This window comes from Xyrauchen texanus, chromosome 38, assembly GCF_025860055.1.
Source record: "Xyrauchen texanus isolate HMW12.3.18 chromosome 38, RBS_HiC_50CHRs, whole genome shotgun sequence".
Lineage (NCBI taxonomy): Eukaryota > Metazoa > Chordata > Actinopteri > Cypriniformes > Catostomidae > Xyrauchen > Xyrauchen texanus.
Window position 1 is genome coordinate 5061862 of NC_068313.1, and position 12544 is coordinate 5074405.

General features: G+C 36.5%; 1 protein-coding gene across 1 annotated transcript; it reads right to left on the reverse strand.

The window, feature by feature from the left end:
- Nucleotides 1–737: 737 nt before the first annotated feature.
- On the reverse strand, nucleotides 738–12496 carry get1 (guided entry of tail-anchored proteins factor 1). The gene is made up of 5 exons (XM_052110113.1): nucleotides 12362–12496; nucleotides 9436–9601; nucleotides 5679–5746; nucleotides 5471–5585; nucleotides 738–2423 (listed from the first exon to the last, which is right to left on the reverse strand). The coding sequence occupies exons 1-5, from the start codon at nucleotides 12449–12451 to the stop codon at nucleotides 2350–2352; spliced, it is 513 nt and encodes a 170-aa protein (XP_051966073.1). The 5' UTR covers nucleotides 12452–12496; the 3' UTR covers nucleotides 738–2349.
- Between the last annotated feature and the right edge of the window lie 48 nt (nucleotides 12497–12544).

The following is a 12544-nucleotide window of genomic DNA, read 5'->3' on the forward strand; positions in this document are numbered from 1 at the left end:
GTACATGGTATGTGTACTTCGTCCACCACTGGATTTAATAGATATGTTTCAAAATCACAATAATTATTTTTTACGGGGAATTAATTACTTAGTGCACATTTAACATATGCTAAACATCAAAGATCATATTCTTAATCATACATAGCAGATACTATATACAGTAGCAGATGAGCAAATAACCTTAAAATCAGGGTTATGTTAAATTTAATATTGTCACCCTATTTATTTAACTCTTATGAAAATTAACCATGATTTTACAATAGCAATAGATGCATTAATCATGACTGTAGTAACCATAGTTAATTTTGTGCTTACTATGGTTTTACAAGAAATACCATGGTTTAATTATGCTTAAGTTTTGTAGGGAATGTAACTAGTGATAGGCAGGGACAGATTATGACTAGCAAGGGCCACAGGGCCAATTATCTAGTTGAGATCCATGCAAAATACTTTTTTATTTATTTATTTCCCTTTAAATACTCATACTGCCTTTAACAATCAGATTTATTCAAACACACAGCACGGATGTGGTAAAGAAACCACTCAACCGAAAGTTCACTGAACTGTTCTTAAAGAGACAGAACCATTTTAATGGTTGTTGTACATGAGTACTACTACCAATTATGCATACAAAAAACAAGAATGTGACAACATTTTTATTAAATGTGAACATGTGCACATATTTAAAGGGGCAATATTATATTATGAAATATTGTTAATTCATCAAACACTTTAAATATTGAATAATGCATGGGGTTGGTGATACATGGCAAAGAGTTTAGGCAGTTCTGGCTCGTGCCAGATGTCATACCTTTTCTAACTCACCTGAATTATGGTGTGTTCCATTTAGAAGTGATCATCCCTAAACACTATTTTACCTTCCATTGTGAGTGCTTCAAAGGGCTGAAAGGTATTGGGCTCAAAAATAGTGGTAATTTTATTGTAAATTCCTTTTAGAACGACCTTACAGCTTATTATTTTCCTATCAAAAAGGCCCTGTGAAGTCATCATTTAAGCCAAACTCCCCTAGACTACATTACATTTACAGAATGTTCAAATAAGCTAAAAGTCTGTTTTTGAATGTTTGTGATTTCAAACTTCAGCAGGCAAAAGTTATGCACAAGCCATTTAATCTGTTGTAAGATGCTCCACAATATGAAGCTAGCCATTTTGGAAATTATTTCTTCTATACTTCTACTTCCAGAAGAGAATGGAAACTTTCACCAGGAGGCAGAAGACATCTAGTGCATTACATACAACCGGGTTTTCAGCAAAGTAGGGCTAGAATTTACTCTGAATGGTGCCAAAAACATCCAGTGAGTAAAAGTTCTGTGGACGGAAATGTCTTGTTGATGAAAGGTCAACTGAGAATGGCTACACTGGTACAAACTGACAAAGTCTACAGTAACTCAGAAACTACTCTGTACAATTGAGGTGAGAAGCATATCATCTCAGAATGCTATTCTGTTTTGGTGGCACGAGGGGGACCTACACAATATTAGGCAGGTGGTTTTAATGTTGTGGCTGATCGGTTGATTTGTAGATGTATCTCACAACTTTACAAATATTCTTACTAAGAAATTACCTGAAAAACCAAACACAAATGGTGAGTTGGCTGATTAGGTCCTGATTAGGGTTCACTAAAACTACCACGATAGTGAGAAATGACAATGTATTACAAGAGTACATTTTTATGCAACCACCTCCCTGATTAAATTTAGGGACATTGCAATTATAACTTATTGAATGAAGAATCAAACAATAAAGTGGTTTTGTAAACAAACTCAGTAGACACCTTTTCATTTTGGACATTTATACTGGTATGCCGTTATGAATGTACATAAAACAATCATCAATAAATGTGTAATGCTTTGCCATTAAAATCAAAGTTACAATTATGGTACAATAAGTAGAGAAAAATAAATACAAAAATTGTAAACTAAAAATGTGATAATTAAGCTTATAACACCAGTGTTTTGCTATTTGCATGGGAATGTTTACATGTCTGCATTTTCTAACTAAATGTGTACTTTTAACCTGCACATAAAAAATGTAATGATGACCATTTTGAGAGAGGCTGACTAATTTTTATCAATTTTGAAAACATGCAAAAATTTGAATAAAACAAGCATGATCACATTTGAAATGTCAGTTTGTATATTTTTGTTGTAAGTATTTTAGCACACACCTGTAATTACCAGCACTTGAACACAGTTGTCAAACGGCATGTTAAAGGACAATTCATGATGGTCAAAGGAATAGTACACATCACAGAACGTGGTTTTAAGCAAGTAATTTGGAAAACATTTGAAAGGAAAACAGTTACAGCACATAATACTGATAATGAGTTCAACTGACAGCATGTAAACCAATGGCAACCACCTTGTTGCAGACAACTAGCCAGCATGTGATCCCAACACCACCTAAGACAAAAGCATTAAAAAAAGCAGATTTAGAAATGTAGCATAGTGTGACAACAAAGCCTGTTCACTGCCGCACACACAAGTGAAGTAGCGACGTAACTGCAACAGCAAACTCATGTTGTACTTTCTTTAGTACAACATGAGAGACTTTCTTTAGAGTTTACTGCAGTTTTCCTTGAGTAATAACCATAAATTATGAAATTTATGGGGGGCATCTTTCTTCAGGTGTCCATGTGTTCAAGTGCCACTCAGTAATGGTGGCAAGTTGCAGTCTTTAGAGTAAAAAAATAAATTCTCAATGGTTCAAAGATTTTTAGAAGAATATTTCATCTCTGTATGTCCATACAATGCAAGTGAATAGTGGCCAGAACTTTGAAGCTCCAAAAAGGACATCAAAGCAGCATAAAAGTAATACATACAACTAACGGGTCCTTGGATAACGTATAATATTAGGCTGCATGATAATGGTTAACTAAAATATATATTATAACTAAAATTACACATTTTAATCCCGACTATTCAAGATTTTTCTGCCCTTTGATATTTATTTATTTTTTAATTACATGGCTGCACGATTAGGACAAAAACTGTTGCCACTGCTCTGATATGAATTCTAAAAAATAATAATCATAAAAAAATAACATTAAACAGCAGCTCTCATGTTGAACATGGTGTTGAAAAACAAACTAGTAAATGATCTGTCATGTTTTGCCCATGCTTTACTTCCAATATAAAAGTTATTCTGTAGGGTTTTCACAGTTAAGTTTCCTTTATAAAAATGTATTATTATTATTATTATTATTATTATTATTATTATTATTGCAATAAACAATAGTAACATATTTCTGTAATAATTTAGCAGAAGGTAATGCTATCAAGCTTATATTTTGACGGGGAAAAAAAAACTGAAGGAAACTTTAAATATGATAGAGATCAGACTCTGGTGCTCCATCCAAACATGGTAAAATGCTCCCAGCTCTTCCTTGGTCTACAAAACTCCAGTGCCATGGGTTTAGGTTTCTAAGCACTTGCAATGGCTAACCCTACTTCAAATTATACAAACGTATAATTTAAGTAAATCCAGTCAGCGCACGTTAAATGCATGCACGATCCAATCCGAACTCAGAGCACTCTGTTCTGAACTTCTGTATAGTACACAATGAGGGCATGAGATAGAATACATTTTGTTCGAGTACAGAACCGCTGTAACACTATGCTGCATACAAAAAGGCTCTGCATTTCAGCGTGTGCTCGAAGGTCACACTGATTGGTCATCTTCTGAAGAGAGCTTTATTGGTCAGTTGAGAAAAAAAACAAGACTTCAAAAGAGCTTGTGATTTGGTCTGTCATCCGTAAACACAGCCTATAATAAAAATGAGTAACAATTTGCAACTTTAACTGGCTGATCATTAATTTTTGCTAGCTCACTAATAATCGCAGACAGTTATGTTCGATTAACCCTGAGAGGCAGAAACCGTGATTGCAGTTAAAATATTATTTATTGTGCATCCCTATATAATGTGCTTTTACACTTTTTCTGACACCCCTAGCACACCCTTGGACCCCACTTTGAAAACCCCTTGGTAAAATAATGTCTTCTGAAGCGATAATATAGGTGTGGGGAGAAACAGATACATTTTAAAGTCCTTTTTGTTTTTTTTTACTATAAATTCTCCTCCCTGCCCAGTAGGAGGTGATATGCATGTAGAATGTGAATCAACAAAAACAAAGAATGTGAAAGAGGAGTTTTATAGGAAGAAACAAAAAGACTTAAATATTGATCTGTTTCTCTGACCCAAAACATGGGGACATGGATTAAACCACTCGAGTTGTGAAGGTTTTGGACCCCATTCATTTACATTGTATGGACAACAGCACATCACACATCCTTTAAATCTTTGATTGTGTTCCAGAGAAGAAAGTAATCAATCTTTGGGTGGAAAATCACTTTAATTTGCTTCATAAAGGCCAATATTGCAAAGAGAGTATGTCAATAAACTGATTTACACAGTATTTTCAACATGTTTTCTGCTGTGCTACGTACAGAATACACATGACGTTTATTGCGAGCATTCAGACACCTGCCAAGCTGCTGGGGGAGGCTTTCAGATGAGCATTAAAATCTATAGTGGACTTTAGATGAGATCAGTAAAAGAAGCTGTTTTAACCACACAATGATGATTTAAAGTAGGATATGCTGTAGATAATGTGTAATTTGCCATGTTTACATTCGGCATTCATGGCGACAATGTGCTAACACACTATATGCGGCCATAATATGTATGTACTGTATATTTGTTACTGTTATTTTAAATTTATGATGATGACACTAATTCTACTTCAAAAATGGGTGTTAAAAGACAGTTCATGGTCAGAATACAGACAATAGAATGATGATAAGAGGCATATCTAACTTTGGGCAGAAGTGTGAATGGCTTTCACCTGCATATGAGTGAAGCAGTATTTAAAACAATAGAGTTAAAATATTAAAAAGTATTTGAGTAGATTCGATTCCTTATGTAGACTAATTAAACAAACAACACTTTCTTGGAAAATGTTTCTACACGAACGATCATATAGATGTAGGTAAGATTGCACCTGCTCGCTAATAACTCTGCATGCCAGTGTCTTCATGTTAACTGATCTTAACTGTTCAGTCGAACAACAAACCTGGAATTAGCTGTCAGAATTAAAGTAGGAGGAGCTCTATGTCACACCTACCAATGATGTGGACCAATGGTAAGGTGTTTAGTAGTCTGTACTAAGATTTCCTGAAAGTTCGTGCAGCAGAGTGGTTTTGAACCACTGAAAATAACAAAAAAACGCCTGTGCTTTGGCCAGATTTTGTTTGAAATGAGAACACACTGTTTGCTCTTTCATTTCATATGCAGTTTACCGGGGCCTTTATGCACTGCTTGTGTGTGTTGTGAAACAGGCCTAACACTTCAAACTTCTTTACATTCTATTTATGTCGTATATTTACTACAACATGAAGTATTATTACAACGTCAATAATTGATCCCACTGTTTCTCCAAAGTGGACTTACCTGCAACTCCAGATGGAAAGGCAACTAGTTTCTCCAATGGAGCAATCCACTTACTGGGCACCACTGTGACCGGCTCAGCATAATACTTCAATATGATAGAGATCATGAGAGCCGCCTATAAACACAGCAAAAAACAGAAAAATACACCCTTAACTATAATTTCATGAGAGAAAACTAATAAATAAAATGAAAACTATTTCTCACCCACCTGAAGAATGTAAAATACAATTTTCACTGTCCATTTCATTTTTGATTGCTGTGCGGTTCTTGATTTGACTGTAAGAGGAAGAAAAAAAACAACAAAATTGCAAAGTATGACATCAGATATCAAAATTGTTTTTAAAACCTGTAGCTACTTATAACTTTCTTTGAACTCAGAAAATTTGAATGTCATTGTATTAAGCTAGATAACAAAATATCAACCCAAACAAACCTTTCTCAGAACTAACTCGCAATGGTTTTTATGCAACTTGTGGAAGAATTTTAATGGATGTATGAAGCCAGTTCCCCTTAAGTTCACACATATCTCCTAGCAGAGTAACCACAGTAATAGTTCATCACATTAATGGATAGTTCACCCAAAAATTTTAATTCTCTTGTCATTTACTCACCCTTCTGCCAGATATGTTTGACTTTCTTTTGCAGTATACAAATGAACATTTTTAGAAAAATATTTAAGCTCTGCTGGTCCTCACAATGCAAGTAAATGGCGACCAGAACTCATAAGGTCTAAAAAGGACATAAACGCAGAAAAAAGTAATCCATATGACTCCAGTGGTTAAATCCATATCCCCTGAATTAATGTGACAGGTGTGGGTGGGAAAGAGATCGATATGCAAGTCCTTTTTTACTATCAATCTCCACCTTTGACCAGCCCCAACCAGTCAGTGGCTGAATGTGTAAGTGAAAGTCACTTCCACGCCAGAATTTGTTTCAGTAAAAAGGACTTAAATATTGATCGGTTTCTCACCCACACATCAAATAGCTTCAGAAGGTATGGATTTAAACACTGGAGTCATATGGATTACTTTTACACTACCTTTGTGTGCTTTTTGTAACTTTCTGATTTCTGATCACCATTCACTTGCAATGTGAGGACCAACAGAGCTGAAATATTTGTCTTAAAATCTTCATTCATTTGACAAGGGTCCAAATACTTTTTATTTTTATTTTGTAGCTTATATCTATTATTATGTCACTTCAAACCTTAAAAACGGAAGGTTTTTTTTTTTAATAATTTGGGACATGTGGAAAGGTTTGTGGGTGATTGACGGTCACAAAGGATACACCCGATGCATCCTCCAAAATATGTCAAAGAAGGCTGCGAAATGAGGCTGCCATCCAAGTGTCCTCACAATTGAGATGGACTTTGATGGTGCTTGATGCATGGTAGCTGAGATATCCAGCCTAACAAGGCTGCAGACAAGCACCCTTAGTCTGCCGCTCTCTGTCAGAATAACACAAAAACTGGTGCGGAGTGTCAAATACACAGAATGTATGAGATGTGAAGAAAGCCAAATCCCAGACATTTATAGCCAATTTTGAAAGCCCAGCCAGATGCTTTTTTCAGGTCCAAAAAAAAGGACATAACTGGGGAAAAAGAGGACGTTTGGTCACCCTACCTCAACAAAACAGGAGTGCTAATTTTTAAAGCTCTCTTGACTTTCATCTCCCAGTGAGGTGTGGAAGTGGCTGTAAACATTTGAATACATTAAAATTTGAATACAGCAATTGACAAATTTAAAGTAAAAAAAAAAAAAAAAAAAAACAGCAAACTATTTGATAATAATAATAATAATAATACATTTTACATGTGGATCAAATGACAAATTTGCGTCAAATATAACACCCATATTTTTAATTTTTGTTTGAAGCTCCAAAACGGAGCCCTCAATGGACAGAGTTAAGGAGCAAGCCTTCCAAAGCTGGTGAGAAGATACAATCAGCATACAGTGCATACGGAAAGTATTCACAGCGCTTCACTTTTTCCAAATTTTTTAATGTTACAGCCTTATTCCATAATTGATTAAATTCATTATTTTCCTCAACATTCTACAAACAATACCCCATAATAACAAAGTGAAAGAAGTTTGTTTGAAATCTTTGCAAATTTATACAAACATAAAATGAAAAAAAAAAAAAAAACACATGTACATAAGTATTCACAGCCTTTGCTAAATACTTTATTGAAGCACCTTTGGCACCAATTACAGCCTCAAGTCTTTATGTGTATGATGCTACAAGCTTGGCACCTCTCAAGATCCTCTCAAGATCCATCAGGTTGGATGGGGAGCATTAGTGCACAGCCATTTTCAGATCTCTCCAGAGATGTTCAATCGGGTTCAAGTCTGTCTCTGGCTGGGCCACTCAAGGACATTCACAGAGTTGTCCTTTAGCCACTCTGTGAATGTGGGTCGTTGTCCTGTTGGAAGATGAACCTTCACCCCAGTCTGAGGTCCAGAGCGCTCTGGAGCAGGTTTTCATCAAGGATGTCTCTGTACATTGCTGCATTCATCTTCCCCTCGATCCTGACTAGTCTCCCAGTTCCTGCTGCTGAAAAACATCCCCACAGCATTATGCTGCCACCACCATGCTTCACTGTAGGGATGGTATTGGCCAGGTGATGAGCTGTGCCTGGTTACCTCCAGACATGACGCTTGACATTCAGGCCAAAGAGTTCAATCTTTGTTTCATCAGACCAAAGAATTTTGTTTCTCATGGTCTGAGAGTCCTTCAGGGTGGGCTGTCATGTTCATTTCCTGAGGAGTGGCTTCCTTCTGGCCCCTCTACCATACTGGCCTGATTGGTGGAATGCTGCAGAGATGGTTGTTCTTCTGGAAGGTTCTCCTCTCTCCACTGAGAAATGCTGGAGCTCTGTCAGAGTGACCATCAGGTTCTTGGTCACCTCCTTGACTAAGGCCCTTCTCCCCCGATTTCTCAGTTTGGCCGGGCGGAAGCTCTAGGAGGAGTCCTGGTGGTTCCAAACTTCTTCCATTTATGGATGATGGAGGCCACTGTTCATTGGGACCTTCAACGCTGTAGCCATTTTTCTGTACCCTTCTCCCGATCTGTGCCTAGATACAATCCTGTCTCGGAGGTCTACAGACAATTCCTTGGATTCATGGCTTGGATTCATGGCATGTTAGGTTTGTGCTCTAACATGAACTGTTAACTGTGGGACCTTACATAGACAGGTGTGTGCCTTTCCAAATCATGTCCAATCAACTGAATTTACCACAGGTGGACTCCAATCAAGTTGTAGAAACATCTCAAGGATGATCAGTGGAAACAGAATGCAGCGGAGCTCAATTCTGAGTGTCATAGCAAAGGCTGTGAATACTTATGTTTATTTATTTTTAATACATTTGCAAAGATTTCAAACAAACTTCTTTCACGTTGTCATTATGAGGTAATGTTTGTAGAATTTTGAGGAAAATAATGAATTTAATCAATTTTGGAATAAGGCTGTAACATAACAAAATGTGGAAAAAGTGAAGCACTGTGAATACTTTCCGGATGCACTGTAACTTCTGTCTTATTACTGTTAATACAAATGACATTTTGAGACATCCAAGGTTTTATCTCAGAAATGCAGTTTGAAAAAAGGTGTCAGCCAGATTTTCACCAGGTTTAGGATTAATGTATATCTGTGTGTTTTCTGCGTAGAAATTATGATTAAGACCCAGTGATCATAAAAGCTAACCAAGAGGAAAAATATAAATACTAAAAGGTAACTATTTGATGTGTTTCAATACTCATTGAGCAACATATTGGTCTTATTTACACCTGGTACTAACTTCCGTGTAAACGGGGCCAATGTTGTGCTGTGGACTTCTTTTAATGTACATCACATGCATGCTGGCTTGGTAAAAAATTTGTTCATAGCTACATTGGCCAAACTTTTGTGCACGTAGACTTGTAATGCATCTGCCCCCATCTCAGGAAAACTAGCTCACACATATTACCTAGCGTCTTAAGTTGATCAGTCATCTTGTTGATTTTGCGCTCCAGCCTAGCATATCTGGCGAACTCATCCATCATGCTGATGGTGGACAGCTCCATCCTCATGTTCTGGATCTCCGTCCGCATCTCCATCTCTTGATCAGCATCTTTCTGAAAAATCTTTGACAGCTGTAAAAGCAAACATACAAGATCTTTATGTAACTTACAATGGACTGTACTAAGATGAACTGTATATACAGACACGGTGCTGTGAAAAGTATTTGCCCCCATCCTGATTTCTTCTGTTTTTGTGTATATCTCATACTAAATTGTTTCAAACATTCTAACAAAATCTAAAATAAAATAAAGGCAATCGGAGTAAACACAAAATACAGTTTTTAGATGATACTGTTATTTATTGAAGCAAAAAAGATATCCAACACCAAATGGACCTGTGTAAAAAAGTATTTGCCACTTAGTTACTAAATCCCCAAATCTATGAAACTGCATTCATAATCGGGTTCAACTGGACAAGAAACACCCAGGCCTGATTACTGTCAGCCCTGTTCAATCAAATCAACACCTAAATAGAACTTTTTCAGCAGCATGAAGTTGGCTAAAAGGTCTCACCCAGTTGAAAGAAATTCCAGAAATTATAAGGAAAAAGGTGAATGAAATACATCAGTCTGGGAAAGGTTACAAAGCTAATTCAAAGGCTCTGTGACTCCAAAGAACTAAAGTGAAAGTCATTATCTCCAAATGGAGAAAACTTGACACAGTAGTGAATCTTCTCAGACCTTCCAAAATTCCTCCTAGAGCACAGCGATCCAGGTAGTCACAAAAAAGCCAAGGACAACATCCAAGGAACTGCAGGCCTCTATCGCATCTATAAAGGTTCATGACTCCAGTATCAGAAAGACACTGGCCAAAATTGCCATCCATGGAAAAGGGGTGAGATGAAAACCACAGCTAACCCAGAAGAACATTAAGGCTCATCTGAGTTTTGCCAAAATACACCTTGATGATCCTCAAACCTTTTGGGAGAATGTTCTGTGGACTGACAAGTCGAAAGTGGAACTGTTTGGAAGACAGGGGTACCCATTACATCTGCTGTAAATCAAACACATACCTATGGTTAAGCATGGTGGTGGTAGTGTGTGATGGTGTGGGGATGCTTTGCTGCTTCGGGGCCAGGGCAACTTGCAATAATTGAGGGAAACATGAATATTGCTCTCCACCAGAAAATCCTAAAGGAGAACGTCCGGTCATCAGTCCGTAAATTGAAGCTCAAACGCAACTGGATTATGCAGCAAGACAATGATCCAAAGCATAGGCGTAAGTCCCTGAATGGGTCAAAAGAAGCTAATTTTTTATTTATCCCCTTTTCTCCCAATTTGGAATGCCCAATTCCCACTACTTAGTAGGTCCTCGTGGTGGCATTGTTACTCGCCTCAATCTGGGTGGCGGAGGATGAGCCTCCGCTTCTGAGACGTCAATCCACGCTTCTTATTACGTGGCTCGTTGTGCATGACACCGCAGAGACTCCAAGAATGCGGACAGTGTAGGGGAGTAACGAAATACATGTAACGGGATAACGTATGTAAAATATAAGTAACTGTATTCCACTACAGTTATAATTTAAATAATTGGTATCTAGAATACAGTTACATTCAAAAAGTATTTTGATTACTGAAGAGATTACTTTGCATTTTATTGCCATTTTTTTTCATTTAATATTCAGTCCTTTCAGATGGAAAACATTTATACATATAAATGCTGTGATCCAAAGTGCATTTGAACAGCGGTGAAACACTTTCTTATGATGTGTTACATTCATACAACCAGACAGAGAAGTACGTTTGAAGTAAGTTTGGAGCAGAAGAAATAAACCATGTGTAAATTGTCAGCTTTATGCTAAGCTAAAATGATATTTCTATCCATTTTGCATGCACGTTACCAGGCACAATCATATTTGTATTTTTTTTATCAAGAACATTCACGTTGGATAATAATTTTTTGGTATTGTTTTCCTGTAAAAATATCTAAAAATCCTTAAAACAATATAAATTTGATTCATCTTGTTTTTGAAACAACACTGCATAAGATATTTAGGTTTTCAGAGAATGTATTTTTATGTGTATTTGTCTTACTTTACTGGCAGAGTTTTTATAGTCAAAACAAGTGAAAAAACCTACCAGTGCTGAAGAAGTAATCCAAAGCATTTAGAATATGTTTCTGACCTCGAGTAATCTAACGGAATACATTACAAATTACATTTTACTGCATGTATTTTGTAATCTGTAGTGGAATACATTTCAAAAGTAACCCACCCAACCCTGCATGTGGAAGCTCGTGATACTCTCTGCGATCCACGCACAAATATATATATATGTGAAAACTATATATTGTGTTTACTCAGGTTGCCTTTGTTTTATGTTATATCTCGTTTGAAGATGTAAAAATACAAATAGAAGTAATCAGGAAGGGGGCAAATACTATTTCATAGCACTCTGTAATATATATACTAACCAAGGTTGAATGCCATTTGAAGTACCTTGGATTAAAGTACCATGGTATATAATAATCACTTAGTTTGGTATACTATAATCAAAACACCACAGTATTTCCGTCTGATACCATCACTGCAGTAATTTTTTGTAAGGAAATGGCATTGTATTTTGTACAGTAAATGTATAAATAGCCCACATTAAACATTTGGTTGGTCTTATTAGATTATGTATATATTGTGAACTAGAGTTGGTTGTTGTTTCGGGACTCATTGGTTTTCACAGCAGCTTTTGTTTGATGTGACTGATGTAAGAATTTCCATCTGAGGACTAGCACATTTGCTAAATCACATCGCATTATGGCTTTATCGTATTATGGTCATTTACGGAAAAACATATGTGTGCACATGCGTTCCTGAGATACTTCTTAATTAATACTTACAAATGAAGAAATAGTCGGCAAGAATGATTTGACCAGATTGCACAGAAACACAGAGCTCAGTACCAGAAACCAGTTAAATACCGCCGCCATTTTCTGTTCATCACTGTGATCCACCCTCCAGTCATTCGAACAAACTACAAAATGTTGATTTTAACAGTGTCTTCACAATAACATATCAAACAT